The sequence below is a fragment of the Camelina sativa genome, chromosome 14 (genome assembly GCF_030686135.1).
Source record: "Camelina sativa cultivar CO46 ecotype springtype chromosome 14, ASM3068613v1".
Lineage (NCBI taxonomy): Eukaryota > Viridiplantae > Streptophyta > Magnoliopsida > Brassicales > Brassicaceae > Camelina > Camelina sativa.
The window spans coordinates 14999675-15017760 of record NC_141893.1 but is presented as its reverse complement, the minus strand read 5'-3'; the positions used below and the strand labels follow the sequence as shown (position 1 = coordinate 15017760).

Sequence of the window (18086 nt, the reverse complement as noted above, 5' to 3'; positions counted from 1 at the left end):
CTTGGTGTCGATCGATGCAATGCCAGAGCCGATGCGGAGAATGTTCAGAGGTGACGGGATGACAATGGAGAGCTTGTCAAAACTCTTGCGGATTTCAACAGACCAGACTTGTTCTATGAGAACCGCTCCGCAATAGTCCCTCCTCCCTTCCCAAGGAAGGATTTTGAGCTGAAGCATGCCTACTTCGCTCTTGTTGGACAAAGGCCATTCCAGAACTTGCCGCATGAGAAGCCTCTAGACCATATTAAGCACTTTGAGGATATAGTCACAAGCATCAAGGCAAATGGAGTCACAAAAGACTTATCACTATTGCAAGCTTTTCCCCTACTCTCTTGCTGGGGAAGCTTCTCATTGGTTAAGGCAACTCAAACCGGGATCTCTGACAACCTGGCATGACATCAAGGTGGCATTCTTGAACTACTTCTATGATGATGCCATGTCTGATGAGCTGAGGATTAAGCTCTCCACCTTTAAACAAGGACCTGCTGAATCTTACAAAGCTGCTTGGGTAAAGTTCAAGGCATACCAGAGAGATTGTCCGCATCATGGGTTCTCAGAGGTGCAGCTGATTAGTATTTTCTTCAGCGGGATTGACTGGAGGTATCAGATGGCTTTGGATGCTGCTAGTGATGGGAACTTCAAGACAAGGTACCCATATGAGGCTGAAAAGTTGATAGAGAGGCTAGCATCAAGCAACAATACCAAGAATGCAGACTTAGAGCGGAGAAGAGCACATGAAGGTCATGATTCAAATCAGTTTGCTACAGTGAATGCTAAGCTGGATACAGTGCACAATCTTCTTGTGGGAAAGAAGTCTGTCCATTTTGCTGAAGATGTTGAGACTTTTGAGCCAAAGCCAGAGACTATAGAAGAAGATGTCAATTATGTGTATGGAGCTGGATATCAGACACAGAAATTTGGCAACCAGCAGGGCAGCAGACCTTACAGTGGGAACTCTTCAAGCTACACTCCTAAGCCGGATTACAAGAAGCAACAACAGAACACCGGCTTTACAAGGACCTATGGTAATTCATCTTATCAGTCTCCACCTCCACAGACTTCTGAGAGTCGAATGGAGGCCATGCTTGATCAGATTCTTCAAGGACAAGAGAAGTTGACAGTGACATTCAATGGGAAGATTGATAATGTCTACAATGAACTGACTGGAAAGTTTGAAGCATTAAACACTCATGTCAAAAAGCTAGAGAATCAAGTGATTTAGACTGCTGGGTCTGTTAAAAGACAAGAGGAACTTCTTTCTAGAAGAACAGAGACCGATCCAAGGCATGCTTGCAATGCAATTTTGGTGAAGGAAGAAGACAATGATACGTTTGCAGAGCTTGCATCGACCGATATGCAGCAGCATCGATCGATGCCTACTCAGTCAAGCGTCGATCGACACAACATCAGCATCGATCGACACCCCCCACGACCAGCTCCGGTTTCTCCTCAAGTTCCACCTGATTTAGAGCAAGCTTATAAGCCTAAGGTTCAATTTCCTAAACCTAGGAGGTCCAAACAGGAGATTGAAGAAGGTAGATGCAAGGCTATGACGGACAAGGTGATGATAGAGATGCCTTTGGTTGATGATGTGAAGTTTTCTCCTGGGATTAAGCGATATGTCAAGAGAATGGTCACCAATGGATTGAGTCCTGAGGAAGGAGCACTGCTTACAAAGGATGTCAGCTCAATTCTGTTGAAGCAGCCTCCACAGAGGAAGAAGGATAGGAAGCAAGAAGTGGTTGTATCTAAGGAAGTAAGTGCAGTGATTAAAGTAGGATTGCAGAGAAGTTACCAGATCCTGGAAGCTTTGTACTTGATTGTTCTATCTCTACAGCACGGTTTGCTCACTCTCTTTGCGATCTCGGCTCTAGTATTAACTTGATGCCACATTCTGTTGTTGTGAGACTTGGGATGACAGATTTCAAGCCAACTATGATATCTCTTATCTTAGCTGATCGGTCCAAAAGAATTCCTGAAGGTGTCTTAGAGGATATTCCAATCAAGATTGGAGATTGCATGATTCCCACTGACTTTGTGGTACTGAAATATGACAAAGAGTCTAGTGATCCTCTCATCTTAGGACGCTCTTTCTTGGCTACAGCTGGTGCCATCATTGATGTTAAGAAGGGACACATATCTCTGAATGTGGATGATTTGGTCATGAACTTTGAGATGGACAAGCTGAGAAGGATTCCTACTATCGATGGTCAGACATTTTTTGTGGAGGTTGTTTCTGATCCGATCATAGAGCTTCATGAAGACATTACTGCTGGGTATGTCAAAGAGATGGAGACTGTTGAGAAAATTACTGAGGAAAGTTGCAGAATCGTTAAAGAGACACGAGTAGCAGACACAACATCAATCGATGCAGCTGTAGCATCAATCGACACAGCTTCCAGAATCGGTTTGAACTTGTCTAAAACCGAAGATTCTCGAGTTGATTCCTTAGCTTCAATTCCTAGACCAATTGTAAAGCTGAAACCTCTCCATTCCACAGTCCAGAACCCACAGGTAAGGCCTAGGTATGCATCTTCCTCACCCAAACCTTCTCCTATCATCAATAAGAATTTCAAAGGTACAAAAGCTGTTTTGCAGTTAACCAAGCCACGAGATTATCGTAGAGCGCTTGTTTATTTTGTTGATGATTTTGCAGGACTTAAAAGAAAGCCACTCGTCCCTAAGTCCCGCCCTGGTCTTGTTCCTCACATCCTTGGCAGATCTCATGCACCTACTGCCTACACTCCACCTTGGATGAAGAGGACATTCTCTCGGAAGCATTCATTGCCTTGTTCCGATCCACTGGATGCCTGAGATTCGACATAGTCAAGCTAATGACTGAAAACAAGCGCTTAGTGGGTGGCAACCCACTCATAGGTTTTTCTTTTCCACTTTGAGTCATTTTTATTCTTTCTTTGAGTCAGTTTGAATTTGTATTGAATTATGAACTTCTATTTATCATGTTGCGTTTAATCTTGTGTTTGAGTGATTCTTCGCAGTGCTACCATCCAAGAGTGAGAGGAACACAAATTAATCGCAGCTAACTCAGGAGTAATGTTCGAATTCTCTGCATCTGCAGAGTGCATCGACCGACACATCATCAGCATCGGTCGACACAGAACATCCCGTTTGGTAACACGATTTTGTTCACAATTTCAATACTTATTCGTTTTTGTTTATTTTTCTTCGCCAATCTCTTACTTAATAACACTGGGGACAGTGTTGTTTAAGTCTGGGGGAGGCAGTTACTAAGTAGGTTTTTGTTTTTGTGTGTCAGAAAAAAAAATTGTTTTATTGAGTCAAAATTTTTGTTGGGAACTATGATTTTTCTTTTTAGTGTACTGCCTTGGTTGATTAATGCTGCAGATTGAATCCAGAATCCAACTAATGAAAAATCCAATGGCTGACCAGTAAACCAGAGACATCCGAATTTCCAACAGAATCCATAAAAGGCTGAGGTAATTTCTGTACTTTTCTTTTTAACTCATCAAGGAGATTGATGTTCATAGAGCTTGACTCCTTGTTCATACCTGACAAGTAAGATTTCAGAAAAGAAAATGGTACTCCTTTCCCTTATTTAAAGTTTGAAATATTTTTTCTGAGAGCTTTGTTTAAAAAAAAAAGAAGAATAAAAGATGAGATGATTTTGATCAGTTTAGGGAGGTAGGTAAATTACCTATGACCTCATTATTCTACTCTTGAGTCAAATGATCACACAAAGCTTGGAATCGAGGGATATGTAAATTACCGATGATCCCATTATTCGCCTACAACTTTGAGAGAAAAAAAAGAAGAAGATAAAAAAAAAGAAAAAAAAAAAAAACAAAGCAAAGCTCTAAGGAAGATTAAATAGAATAAGTCTGGGGGAGAGAAAGAGTACCACATGTTGTACAATATATTATCTTGCTTGTTATGGTATTGTACGGGAATGAGTCTAGAAGGTTCTTGACATTGATCAAATTGATAAGACCCACCGATGAAGGCTTAATGGAGGAAGTAGTGGAATTTGGTTTGAATTTGGGATGCTATGAAAGTCAACGGAGAAGTACATGGTGGTTCGATTTGGATTTATCTGCTAAGCATATGAATTATGGTTAGGATGATCATGGCATTACTTTAAAAAGAAAATGATTTAATGCGTTTTCAAACCTCTTTCACAGGTCTAAGTTTATGTTTTGCTTGAGGGCAAGCAAAGACTAAGTCTGGGGGAGTTGATATATCATGGTTTTTAGGTCTTTTTGGCCATGATATAAGTCTTATTTATAGAGTCTTTTTGGTATTTTTAGAGTCTTTTGAGTGTTTATAGGCTTTAGCATGGATGGGAGCTTAATGGAGCTAAATAGGAAGATTTGGAGCTTAATCAAGCATTGAGGCTGAAGCTGCAAAGTTGGGAGACGAATTCAGAGAAGGCATCGACCGATGCAAGTGATGGTGTCGATCGATGCAATATCCACAAGACAAATCAGAAGTTTTCCCACAAGTTTTGAAGATTTACAAATCTGCCCCAAAGTTTCCATATTTGCATCATTAGTCCCCATTCGTGTTTTAGGAATATATATAGGATTTTTATGGTCATTGTCTAGACCTAAGCTTTATTTTTCTGCAACTTTTGAGAGAGCAAACCCTGAGAGATTTAGAGAGTTTTTGGAGAGAAGAATCAAGACTCCTTCCAAAGAAGATTCAGAACTCCTTTTCTACTTCTTTTAATCTCTTAATGCTATTTATTCAGAATATGATTTGTGTTTCATTGATTATGTCTGAGTAGATCTGCTTGTTAGGTTTAGGGTTTCTCACTAGGGATTTCATGGATTGTTAGATTAATTAATTGTTTGGATTCATTATCTTTCTTGTTCTTCACCATAGGTTGTTCTTAATGCTAGATCTTTGATTAGTCATATGGATTTAAATCTTAGGATTATTGATTGATATGAGAATATAATTGATTTTCCTGACAAAAACCTTTGGTGAGCAAAATACCTATTTGCAAAGAGATTTGATTTAGGGATTTTGTGAACTTATCTAAACTTGATTTTATTGCTGGTTTTTAACTTGAGTTTTGCAAAGAGATTTGGATTTTCAGGTTTTAAAATTTAGATAAAATTTGCAGTGAGAACTGATTTATTTTATAATTGTGTTTAGAGTTCAAGAACGATGTTTAATTATTGAATCCTGCTTGCTTCATTAATTAATTTGATTTTCCATGATTTCCTGAGAATTTCCCTAGGCCTAGCGTTTAATCCATCTGAATTTACAACTCTTTTATTTTCTGTTTTTGCATTGTTTTTAAATTAATATTTTGGTTTAGCTATTGTGTGAATCTAGATTCTTTGTGGATATGATCCCTAAGTACTACAATTGATCTCTTAATTTGAAAGAATAGCTCAGAGTTAAATTTGAGCATATCACAGCCTTTGTTTCAAACTCTTGTCAATAAAGCCGAGGAAGAGTTTGGATTTAATCATCCTGAAGATACTTTTCTCTCTGTTCTGTTACTTTTCACACTCCAGATCAGAACATTAAACCACTCTTCTTGATATCCACTGATTTTCATACCAACTTCTTTATAGACACAAGCGATTACGGTTGTAGCTATGCCTCTGGATTTTTCTATTTTCATAATATCTGCATCCCAAGGGAATATAAAGATGCAAAGCGTGTGATGTGTAACCCTCTCACAGGACAGTATGTTACCTTACCTGAACTTAGAGGTAATTTTAGGCATAGCTATTTAGGGTTTGATCCTCTTTACAAGGAATTTAAGGTATTGGTCATTAGTGTTTCTTATTCAAGTGATTATATCTTAACACTGGGAACTGAGGAACTGAGGTGGAGGACGATCCAGTGTCCTTTTATACATCTTCCTTGTGGGGAAAATATTTGCATCCATGGGGCTTTGTATTACTCAGCTCAAGTTGATCAAGGTAATCATCTTGATTATGATGATGTGATAGTTTGCTTTGATGTTAGGTATGAGAAATTCAAGTACATAGGCGTAGAATGCTGTTTTGATGGATTGATAAACTATAAGGGGAAATTAGGTGGGATTAACATTAAGAAGAATTTTGCTCTTAATGATGGATATCTTGTTGAGTTGAGTATGTGGGTTCTAGAGGATGTTGATAAACAGGAATGGTCGAAATATGCCTACACTTTGTGGGATGAGAGTAATGCTGCTATACATAAAGGAAGTCCTTTATTTCTGGCTGGGATGACTGCTACCGGTGACATTGTTTTGTCAATGAAATATGCAAATACTCCATTTTATGTCGTCTACTTCAATCCGGAAAGGAACACTCTCCAGAGTGTTGAAATCCAAGGTGTTCGGGCCAATCGTTATTCCAAAGTTTACGCCTTTGTAGACTATGTAGAAGATCTTAGTGTTAACGATGCAATGCAACTCAAGCCACGCCTTTTAAAACTAGTCCAAAATTTCGTTCCCAAGAGGCCAAAACCACGACGACGTCGGCGTACATCTCACGACCTCTCCAATTCTTCTCAATCCGTGAAGAACAAGGAGCAGAACATGTACGGATTATCAGCTAACCTTCTCTATCGTTATGCTGTCTTAGCTATATATATTTTTGTTTTATTTAGTTTGTTTTTTGTGTTTTTTTACGTCTTGTTTAGCACTATCATTCGACTGGCTTATAGCTAAAATTGTCACATATGGACATAATATATATCAAAACGCCTAATCAATAGTCTGATTATTCATTTGTTATGATTTACAATATCTTTTCCTGTGGTTTCCTCTTTGGCTCTAAATCTGTCTGATCCGATATTTTTTCTTGATTAATCGTGGGTTGCCTGATCATGGACAAATAAAAAAAATGATCCTTAATTAAGCAACGAATAAAAGACAAGACTCATGGAGTTTTGAAATAGGCTAAGCGTTTGATATACCTTGCAATGAGAGCATAGTTTTTATTTACACCATAGAAAGTGATATTGGCATATTTTCTATAAGGATCTTTCTGTCAGAAGTCTTAGGTGAACTGGTTCACATTTCCTTTGAACATACTTGGGTCTAAATCGGCACCATCCTTGAGAAGTTTATTCATCAGGGAATCAAGAGAACCCTGGATAACGTTATGGGGATATTTAGAGTAGAACCGCAAGAAAGAAATCGATTAGATAAGATAACTTTAAATCTAAAAAAAGAATTGTGATGATAGTTTTCGTCGATGTTACATCTATGAAATGCAAAACTTCCAGCAACCATTGTTACATAGTCACTACTACGAAATAAAATCTTATGTACATAGACTTTAAATGGTTAAAGCCCATGCTTCTTGAGCCTAGGTTAGCGCCCACCATGAATGAGATCTAATTAGGTCGATCGAACTTTAAATTTGTATTATATCCGTCCGATAATTAAGCAAATACAACGATGATCATGAAGAGAGGACAATACTCATCAGATTCCATCACTATTGATCTCAAAACGAACAAGTCGACAAGGCTCCCTCAACAAAGTTGTAAACCATAGCAGGAGTTCTAACTACTGAAAACGCAGGCAAAAAGGTTAATGGCACAGTTACAAAAACATTGACAAGAATGATCTGAGGATGTGAAGGAGTTGGAATCTATTTCTATGGCTTCAACTCCATAAATATCCATAGAAATGTTTGTTTCAACTCTCGGAAAAAAAAAAAAAAACTTTCATGCCCGTGAATTTATAGATTCAGTGATAGTTTGAGTATGAATCTGAATCATTACTAGGTTAACAAGTATTAGTATAAGCATATTGAATTTTATTGAACTCTGCATCTGAAACAGAGTCTGCGACTAAAACAGAGGATTCTCTCTGATGACAAGAAAAAAACAAACAAACAACAAGTGTTAGCCATAACTGGCTGTGTTACACGTTATGTAGCTCCTCGAGAAGCTTCTTCAGGGAATCAAGCGAACCCTGGAAATAGCACGAGACTATGTAAAAGCAGAACCGAAAGAAAGAAATCGAATTTGATCCACTGACCTGTGATATGAGCAAGAATGGATACATATCTGAGAACTTCGCAATGTGACCTGGAGCTTAATTTGGATCCACTATCCTAGTCTCAGAGGCTGCAAACAATATGTGACTCGTGATTAAACATGCATCGCCAAAATCTGTTGTTGTAGTTAGAGTAATGGTAGGATAAATTAAAAGGAATATGAAAGATGTGTACGTATGCGTATAATTAATGAAGAAAAACAAGTGCTGATGCATTCAAATTCCTTTTGTGTGTTTGTGTCTTTTGTATTATATCACATGCATGATGAAGAAAGAAGTAGATTGCATCGTTTGTTATTGCTTGCCTCAGCGGGATACGACCAACGAGGTGCTCCCAACGTGTCACTCGGGGAAACTCAACAAACTCAAGAGAGAGATGGAGTTATTTGGTTCTCTCAAGTTGTTGTGAGCATATAAATTTGATATCATCTAACTTACCATATTAATTTCTTTTATTAAATTATTCATCAAATAAAATATTTTATTATCTAACTTAACATATTAATTTGCTAATTATCATTATACTTCACGTCTCATTTTTATATATGAGTCTATTTTGTGAAACAAATAAATTATCATATTATTTATTATAATTAAAAAATAGTTTTATTTCCAGATATACCATAAGTTGAATTTTTAAAAACAAATATAAATTGTTCAATCTATAAAGTATTCAAGATTTAGTAATATTATTCTTTAGAAATAATATCTATTGAATTAAAAATTTTACTGAGTAACGGGTCAAAATTTGAATATTTAAATTCAAATTTACAAAATTATGTCTTATAATGACATTCAAATCATGATGTAGAATATACAGTATTGAAATAACTTTACATATATAATCTAATACAACATATTAAAAATTTATTTTAAAATCGAAAATATACAAAATTTTGTATAAAATAAAATTTAACCAGTTTTATAGCACGGATAATTATCTAGAATCATTATCAATATAAAACTTACAAAATATGTATCTTTTTTCAAGCCATCGTATTTATCCAGCATAATGTTTTATCCAAAAACTTTTAAAAACAATCACATAAATTATATTTTATATAAAAATTACAATATAAATAAAATGAATTTGAACTCATGCTTTAGGTTTCGAGTAAAAAGTGATAAAGCTACTAGGTTTCGAGCTCCTCAACTGAGACAAATCGATCTATATGAGTCATGTGATTACCATAGCAGAGAGTGAAGCCGAAAGATAGTGATTTCAGTTGAGAATTTTGAGTTGTTACTTTGTACATGAAATTTTGTTTTTTTATGAACAAGGTAAGCATCAATATGCATTGATAGTGCTACAAAAAAAATTAGAAGGTATAATGTTATACTTTGAAGTATAGGATAAGTATACAATTATAAGTGAACGGTTAGAACAAGATAAGAGAGAGAGATTCACAATTATATACTTAAGCTGCAAGTTTCTTGGATCAAGTTGCTGCTTCAGCAGGAGACGACAGTTTTCCAAGGACCACAATGGGATCACCAATTTCAATTGTTTTTCCAATTCCATCGCCGAGACGATCTTTCCAAACCATGTTCTGCCCAAAGTATATCTGCATATCATTTTCATATCTATCATTCAAAACCCTCATATTCATTTTGTTATTATGATGATACACCCGGACCACGGTCTTTACCTTTCCCTGTGGTTTCCTCTTTGGCTGTAAAACTTTGTCTGACCTGTAATTTCTCAAAGTCTCAATCGGCTCTTGACCTCCAATCCCAGTTTCTTGACTAATCGTAGGTACCTGATCATGGACAAATTAAAAAGCTTATCCTTTAAGAGAACAAAACAAAAGATTCATGGAGTTTTGAACTACGACAAGGTTTTGATATACCTTGCAGCGGGAACATAACTTCACACCGTGAAAGGTGAAATCATTTATAAGGATCTCTGTCCATAAGTCTTCAGCAAATGGTTCACATCCATCAACAAAGATGCTGTAACATTTTCAAGTTAGAGCTATCAAGAAGTGTTGTTACAACAAAGCAATAAAAACACTGAGGACTTTCCTTTGAACATACTTGGGTCTAAATCTGTTGATCCGTACAGGCTCCTTGAGAAGCTTATTCAGGGAATCAAGCGAACCCTGGAAATAGCACGAGAGACTATGTAAAAGCAGAACCGAAAGAAAGAAATCGAATTTGATCCACAGACCTGTGATGCGAGCAAGAATGGATACATATCTGAGAACTTCGCAATGTGACCTGGAGCATAATTTGGATCCACAGGCCTAGTCTCAGAGGCTGCAAATATAACAGCAAACATGTGACTCGTGATTAAACATGCCAAAATGTTTCAAAGGAGTCAAGCTGTAAGATTAACTAATTAAGACAGGGAGACGTATATGAAACCTGAATCAAATCGAACAAGTCGACAAGGCTTGCCAACAAAATTTGTAAACCACTGAGATGCTTCTTCTCCTTCATCTAGTGCGGAGCCAGACCACTCCCAAACTGAGACACCGTCTGCTATTTTGTCGGGTTTAGCTAGGGAGACCTTAAGGGCATCCACACCAGGAGCTCTAACCACTGCAAAAACACAGCCAAAAGATGAGAAAAAAAAAAAAAAAAAAAAAAGACAAAAGAAAAGCCAGTTAAAGAAGAAGACAAAAAACAAACAATCTGACCCATGTTAGAGCTCTTGTCGGGCTCCCAATCCTCTGCAAAGGCATGCTTAGGCATTTCTACTTCAATCAAAGCAAGCTTTGGTTCCACTCTTTGAGTCAATCCTCTTCCTTTATCGTTCACAATCAACCAGTTCCGATCCCATAAGAATCCTAAGCAACCAAACCCCCAAAAAAACTTAGCTTTTCTACTTTTCCCCACCCAACAAATCACACAACAATGACAACAGCTTATAAAATACTTTTAGAGCATCATTGCAGGACAGCACAAAAATCAAAAAATCCCCCACTTACAGAACATCCAGAGTCACACCCCAAGGACTACTTAGAACACTCACAAGTTTCATTAACTATATCAAGAACCCATCAACAAGAGCACAACATCTGAAACTGAAGCAAACAAGCAGTGTCACTGATTCATGATGAGCCCTTAAAAAACAGACTACGGGAAGATATCGTTCAATAACTTAAACCCACATGAAGAAATACCTCTCATATGAAACCCAAAAAGGAAAAATCGAAATTGAAACAAATAAAAAAAAATTAGGATATTTCAAAAAGGGAAGAAGATACTAGTTTATACCAGCGGGAGTGAGAGCAGCCTGAGATAAAGAAATCCCTCTACATGATTTGATCGGATAAACGAACAGAGAAGATACTCTTGCGGCCACTTCACTCGCCGGCGACAAAGCGTTCTCCATCTCTTGTTTTCTCTCTTGCATTCTCCACCTTCCGACGAACATATCTTACATTTACCAGAAATTCATTTATGACCCCAAATTTCTTACGTCCTTCGACTAAAGTCTCAAACTTTGGTTTTTAACAAAACTTTCCATTTAAAATCTAACCTTCTATACTCCGTTGAAAGTTTACCACTTTCCGTTGGGAGTAATATTTACAACCAAAAGAAAGAGTAAAAATGACCAATTTCATCTTTAGCTCTTTATGAATACTTTAAAAATCATTTATAAAAATAAAACCCAAACTATAAATTGAAGTTGCATGTTAATCTCAGCTGTTGATGTTGAGATATCTTTCTTTTTTTATTGAAGGGCTTGAGAGAGAGTGAGATATCTTAGTAATAATATCACGCTTATGATACTAATTATGGTTGTACATCTTACTGAAGATGGGGTCAAAGTTTGGCTGGTTATATATATTTTTGGTTCTTCCAAGATGCTTTTCTAGAGCCATGTGGTCTTTGCTGAATCAACCAAAGAGTATGAAGGATGTTGAGAATGTGCCAGAAGAGTGTTATACATCCTCTCACTTCATGATCATGAGATCTTATTTTGTCACGAGAGATGCACATTAGATAAGCCGGAGGTTGATTACTAATTATCCACGAAAACACAACGTGGCTAGCTTCTCCTCTTTCTAAACCTAAAGACGTGAAATAAATGCTCGTATGGTTAATTAAGCAAAAGAAAAAAAAACACAACCATTTGAATCTGAATATCAGTGTTTGTACTTCTACTATACATTTCTGAGATAGAAGGTAAGAAAGACTAACTGGAGTTGACGTGATTGAGAACAACTCAGATGGAAGAGAGAGCTTGCTTGACGGAAGGAGGGATGTCATGTGATTGATTTTGCCATAGGCAAATATGAATACATTATTTGAGGGTTAATACAACAAGAAATCATCTATAACGAAACAAGTGAAAATATAAATTTTAGCTGCAGAATTTATCACCTGTTGATTTTGAGATTTACAATGGTCATTAGATCATGTTTGTCTTTTAGCTTCCCAAGAGAGGAGGCGGGTATCTTTCTTTTTTAATTCAAGGGCTTGAGAGAGTGAGATATCCTACTAATCTATATAATAATAACAATCTGAATAAATACCACTAACATTGCGATTTTTCATTTACCTTTTCGTTAAATAATTTTTTTCTATTTTTTTAAAAAAATCATATTGCGATTATTCATTGTAGAGTTGTGTCATCTACCATAAAAGAAAATCATATGGTTGCTTCCGTACATTGTGGAGTTATATCTTTTCACCGTATCTTATTTCCAACTTTTCCAATAGTTATGTTTATCTAAATATTTATGTATTTTGAACAATATATATATATATATATATATATATATATTTTGTCAACATAACTATTAGAACGAAAAGTTGTATTTAAAATTAATTCATTAGTTATGGAACGAGAAGTTCTCTTCTTTTGAATAATGATGAATCTAAATAATATGAATTTTAAAATTCAATATCCAACATTATTCTATAATCTAACTAAAGATTTTAGAAATGATTATAGTAATATAGAAATTTAATCAACTTTAGGTTTTGTAACTTTTTGTAAATATGTGTTTTCTAAGATTTAACTATTTTATCTTTTATTTTTAGAAGTTGTGTATTTTTATTATAATTATTGGTTGATAAATTTTCACTCAAGATGAAATTTATTTTATTTTTAAATTATTTTATCAGAAAATTGTATTTACTTATTATTGATATTCTCACTTAGGATCACTTCTTCATAATATTTGTTTATGAGTAATACAAATATCAATTACTGTTATGATGTTTGTTACTCTTTACCATAATTTTTCATACAATATCTTATACTTATAATACATACAAATTATTTAAAAAATTAATATTTTGTCTCAATACAAGTAGAGTTGCCTCGATTCATTATGACTTTTCATTTAATAATTTTTAACTAAAGTTGAGTCTTTTACCATATTACTTTTTTATTATAAGTTTTTATTTTGATGGTTGTGTTTTTTATGTTCACAGATATATATGTTTAATATTTTTCAAGTTTTATAGAAATTTAATAAATATATTTCATATGAGATACGGATATCCATATGAATACGGATACGGATATCCATACTACGGACACGGACTTCCATACTACGGATATCCATACTACGGATATGGATATCCATATTTCGGATACGGACTTAGATATCCAAATTACGGATATAAATATCCCTACTACGGATATGGATATATATTCATACTACGGATAAGGATATAGATATTGATATGTATATGAATATGATGAAGAATAAGAGAGTTAGAGAGAGGCCAGTGGAGAGCTGAACCAAGTTTTTGAGTTTTTTTGATTAATCAAGTTTCATTTTTTTTTAAAAAAAATCCATGTCTCTGCAGTTCTAATATTAAATGAGCTTTTTAATACATATATTTGATGTGGTTGCTTCTTTTGGGGGTCATCTAGAAGCTTTGGTAATCCTCTTCCTTTGTCGTTCATTTTTTAAAGAACGAGTAAAAATGACCCAAAAGAAGTCTTTTTCAGGATAAAACAAAATTTTCATCTTTAGCTCTTTATGAATACTTTTACTTGAGTGTTGGTTAACACAAGAAGGAATCATCTATAGAAAATAAAATAAAAATGAGAATTATTAATTTAGGCTGCAGAAGTTAATCTCAGCTGCTGTTGTTGAGATTCACCAGTCATTGGATCGTTTGTGTTTTGGCTCTCCAATGGCATGTACTGAGACATAATCGCCATGATTTCGGAATCCATATAAGACTGCATTTTTGGATTTAACACACAAACATATAAAAAACTATCATCATTAGAGTTTAAGAGAGATTCATGATGATGATTAACAAAGGGAAACAAAATTGTGAAAAACATTACCCTGAGACGATACTTGTAGAATACGTAACCACCTACACAAATGCTTGCAACCGCAGCTAGAATCACAAACGTCAAGAACCACCCAACTCTTGATCCGCTTCTCTCTGCGAGAAACAAAAAATACAAGAAATGATGAAGATATGAGTCTTGGATAGTTACAAAAGAATCTGACAAAGTTAAAGATCTTTTATTGTTTGATTTCGATACTTACCGATGCAAGTGTCTTGTTCTTTCATATAGAGACGATTTCCAGAGCATTTGCATTCAAAGCTTCCCCAATTGTTCTTACACTTGCATCCATCACATTGACAAGCTGATTGCTCCTTACATTCATCGATGTCTATATAGTATATATAAAAAGACTAATCAGTTTAAGAAAACATGATGAGAGATTTTGAAGTCTAGAGGAAATATAAGTTTTCACCTTCACATTTAAGACCATCTCTTTTAAAGCCTTGAGGGCAACGACATCCTGATGCCTCCGAGTTCTGAACTCAACAGTTAGAGAATATTTGTTAAAACTTGATGGCATTATTACTGAAAAAAGCCAAAAAACAAAAAGTAAAGTCACTTAACCGAACAAGCAGAGTAAGTTAAGCCCTTTTTGGTTTCAGACCAGCAGCCTCCTTGATTAATTGAGCATCTCGCAGGACCATAAGCTGTTATAACATTCAACCAAAGACGACTTCTTTATCAAAGCAGAACACAAAAAAGTTTATAAATGAAAGTTTTCTACAAGATATCAATGTCGAAGTTCAAGAACATACGTTCACATGAGGTATAGCCATCTCCTTTATACTGCACACCATTCACAACAGGGCATTCACAGACTCTTCCTCTAAATGTGTCCTGACATAATCCAAACTCATGTGTAAAATTTACCAAATCATTTATGAAAAAAGTAGTCTCTAAAATTCATCCGTTCTAATCAAAGTACCTTGCAAGCTGTTACATTAGACTTCTTGTCTTGCCAACACCCTCCATTTGCTTCAAGACATTCGTTTGTTTCGATATCTGTTTCAACAATGTAAAGAAATATTTCTTTAGTTCATTCTATCACCACGAGAAGATCAGCTTACAAGGGAATTGGTTCTAACCTCCACTTAGACAGATTCCTGGTTCAGTTCTTTCCTTAAATCCTGAACATATAGCCTTGAGTACCGCATTCCTCTCGAGTTTACCTAAGCAATGAATAATATTATAAGCTTAAGGATACCTAAACAAACATGTTACAATGAGAATGAAAGAAACAAACCGCGGTATTGAGCATTGTTGATGATCAATGTTGGCAAAATTGTGACATCTCCGCGGTCACCTTGTCCTACCTGAAGGGATTGCTCAGCTTTCAAAACTTCATTCTCCACATTAGCTTCAGGATCACCAATACATTTCTTGATCTTGTCAAGTGGTAAACCTGAAAATAAAGAGAAAAAAATCAAGACTGCGAAAATGCAAAGAACGGGTGTGAAAAAAAACGATTATAATGAATGTCTCTTACCAAGAGATTCAACAACTCTCTCAGCACATTCTTTGCTATACTTCTTCTCCTTCATCGAACACCTGATGTGAAAATCAGTCACATAGTCCCACCAAACCCAAGACCGGTTACTCTCTTTCGCTACTTTATGAACACATAACTGTCTCAGATTCTCGAAAACAATGTCTTTCCCATCGTATCCATCACCAAAGTCTTGTTCAGGGTCAGGAGCACAGTACCTCCCTTGGTTTATACACTGAGACTTACATTGATTGCTAGAAACATAATCTTTAGGACAAAACCATGTAATGTAATGAGGTGTGAACAAAGAGTATCCTCCTTTTTCAAGAACCTGCGCATGACCTTTGAAGTTCTTGACAAAGTTCATCTGCTCATCACACCGTGCACCACACTCATCGTTCGTGTTAGTCCATAACTCATACTCAACTCTCTCATCCGGATGAGGTAATGACTCACTCCAGTCTATCTTCAAGACTATTTCCTCTCCTTTTTTAAGAGCTTGTTTGATAGTATTGGCAAAAGAAAAGTCAATTAAAGCAGATGGAATGTTGAGTTTCTCTATGAAGTCATCAGCTTCTTTGGATTCCTCAGGTGAGTCCATTGTTATCAATGGCTCATCGACGTTATCAGCTACTAGAACTGCTGCTGCACCGGACTGTTGACCGTTCCATACCTTTAATGCAAAGTAGCACTCTAATGCAAAACAAAACAAAACAAAGCTTTTTGAGTTCTTCTACAAACTAAATTGAGATTGAGACAAGTCTTATTCTAACCAGAAACAAAAATTTGAATGAAACAGAGAAACAGTTACCTCCACGATCGATGATTAAGATGGTAGGACGAGGGAACTTGGGTTTGAAAGTTTTGTCAAAAGAGTCACAACCATAAGCTCCTTTACCAGCGTAAACGACGGAGCCGATTATGTAACCACCGTAGTTAGGAACGCCGAAGTTAGCAATGGCTGCATCATGCTTAGACCGCATTGCCAAAGGGTTTAGAATCGTCACGCTGCTCTTCTCAACGATGAATCTACCGAAAACTCCGTTGACCACCATGGTCAACGCTAGAAACAGAGCCAAGGTGGCTCCTTTATGAATCAAACACATTGTTTCTGATTAGAAACAGAGTTTGCAAACTTGGGTTTCGAATGGGTTTACGTTTGTTTCCTGAGAAAGTGGAATCAAGTCGGAAAGTAATGATTTTTTTCCCCCGGAAATAGATTACTCTGTTTTTTTTTCTGTAATTTTTCTCGAGAAATTTTAGATTTTAAACACAGTTAGATTGTTCATTTTTCTTTTCTTTTCTTTTTTCCTGGAAAGTGAGGGAATTAAAAGGAAGATGGAGAAAGAAAGAAAGAAAGAAATGAGTTTCAGAGAAAATAGATCTCTCCCTCTCTCTGTTTTCGACTTCTTCTTCTTTTTTTTTCTCGATGAATTTTCTCGAGAAAAAGAGATGTGAGCGTAAAGTAAACGGGAGAGAAGATGACTTGAAAGAGTCAGCGGAACTAACCATGTCTTTGCAACTACTGATTCAACAAACTTCTCTCTCTTTTCTCATTTTTAAATAATTTACAAGAAAAAACAAAAAAACGTTTTCTTAGAATGTAAGGCAAATCGTGAGTTCCTATCATTTTATTTTCTTTTCAAAGCTCTAATCTTGAAGCTTAATCAAGGTGGTGTAACGTTCAAAGTTTTAAATTTTTATTTGGACACTTCCTATGTTAAAATCATACATCTACTAGTATAAGTAAAGTTTCAAAACCAATGCTTACTTCATTGACTTTTATAATGCGAAGTGTAATTGAAGTGCCATATGGGTTAAGTTAGAAAACTTTGGAATCATCCGAAAGACGATGTGACAATTACTAGGAGACATGAATAGTTGCTTAATCAAACATTAATTTATCCAACCTAATTGTTAACGTTACCATTATTTATTTCAGGCTGACTATGAATATGATATGTTTTCTTTTTTTTTGGTAGAAAGAATATGATATGTTTTTTTATAGGTCATGATGTGTTTATTTAAATATAAATTCACGGAAATGTCTACAAACATGCATTTTTTTATTTAGCAGAGAGACCATGTCTATCTATAATATAAAAAAATGATTGGAATGACTTATAGTTAAGTAAAATATTTTTATTTTTATGTTCTACTTGTTGGAGGAGAGCAAATTATCATATTGAACATGATGTTGATTTAAAAATGTGTATGACTGGTATGCATATGATTAAAAATGTTAATCCATTATTTAAAACTTAAGTTGACCCGTTGGGTGGAGTCTCATGCCAAAAGGGAAATTAAATTAAAGTTGTTTCCTT

General features: G+C 35.5%; 2 protein-coding genes, 1 non-coding gene and 1 pseudogene across 3 annotated transcripts; 1 reads left to right on the top strand and 3 right to left on the bottom strand.

The window, feature by feature from the left end:
- Positions 1-445: 445 nt before the first annotated feature.
- LOC147928233 (small nucleolar RNA R71) lies at positions 446-552 on the bottom strand. The gene has a single exon (XR_015581167.1). It is a non-coding gene; the product is annotated as a small nucleolar RNA R71 (small nucleolar RNA).
- Positions 553-2175: 1623 nt separating this feature from the next.
- LOC104743668 (putative F-box protein At1g30930 pseudogene) lies at positions 2176-7977 on the top strand (annotated as a pseudogene).
- Positions 7978-9256: 1279 nt separating this feature from the next.
- On the bottom strand, positions 9257-11572 carry LOC104741701 (uncharacterized). Its single transcript, XM_010462606.3, has 8 exons — positions 11219-11572; positions 10639-10788; positions 10364-10540; positions 10167-10255; positions 10034-10098; positions 9847-9949; positions 9646-9756; positions 9257-9561 (listed from the first exon to the last, which is right to left on the bottom strand). The coding sequence occupies exons 1-8, from the start codon at positions 11376-11378 to the stop codon at positions 9436-9438; spliced, it is 981 nt and encodes a 326-aa protein (XP_010460908.2). The 5' UTR covers positions 11379-11572; the 3' UTR covers positions 9257-9435.
- Positions 11573-13908: 2336 nt separating this feature from the next.
- On the bottom strand, positions 13909-17479 carry LOC104741700 (vacuolar-sorting receptor 6). Its single transcript, XM_010462605.3, has 11 exons — positions 16574-17479; positions 15763-16455; positions 15520-15678; positions 15362-15445; positions 15202-15278; positions 15032-15113; positions 14841-14923; positions 14689-14752; positions 14476-14604; positions 14265-14368; positions 13909-14153 (listed from the first exon to the last, which is right to left on the bottom strand). Exons 1-11 carry the CDS (start codon positions 16866-16868, stop codon positions 14028-14030), a joined length of 1896 nt encoding a protein of 631 aa, XP_010460907.2. The 5' UTR covers positions 16869-17479; the 3' UTR covers positions 13909-14027.
- Positions 17480-18086: the final 607 nt, after the last annotated feature.

Bases quoted from the DNA above. Each gene is read 5' to 3' on its own strand.
- LOC104741701 (XM_010462606.3), bottom strand. From the start codon at position 11,378: ATGTTCGTCGGAAGGTGGAGAATGCAAGAGAGAAAACAAGAGATGGAG. The intron at 10,541-10,638 runs GTCAGATTGTTT...GTGTTTTTGCAG, and splicing joins CGACAAGAGCTCTAACATGG to TGGTTAGAGCTCCTGGTGTG. The intron at 9,757-9,846 runs GTATATCAAAAC...GTCCATGATCAG, and splicing joins AGTTATGTTCCCGCTGCAAG to GTACCTACGATTAGTCAAGA.
- LOC104741700 (XM_010462605.3), bottom strand. From the start codon at position 16,868: ATGTGTTTGATTCATAAAGGAGCCACCTTGGCTCTGTTTCTAGCGTTG. The intron at 14,605-14,688 runs GTGAAAACTTAT...TATACTATATAG, and splicing joins AGATGGTCTTAAATGTGAAG to ACATCGATGAATGTAAGGAG. The intron at 14,369-14,475 runs GTAAGTATCGAA...TGTTTCTCGCAG, and splicing joins AGAACAAGACACTTGCATCG to AGAGAAGCGGATCAAGAGTT.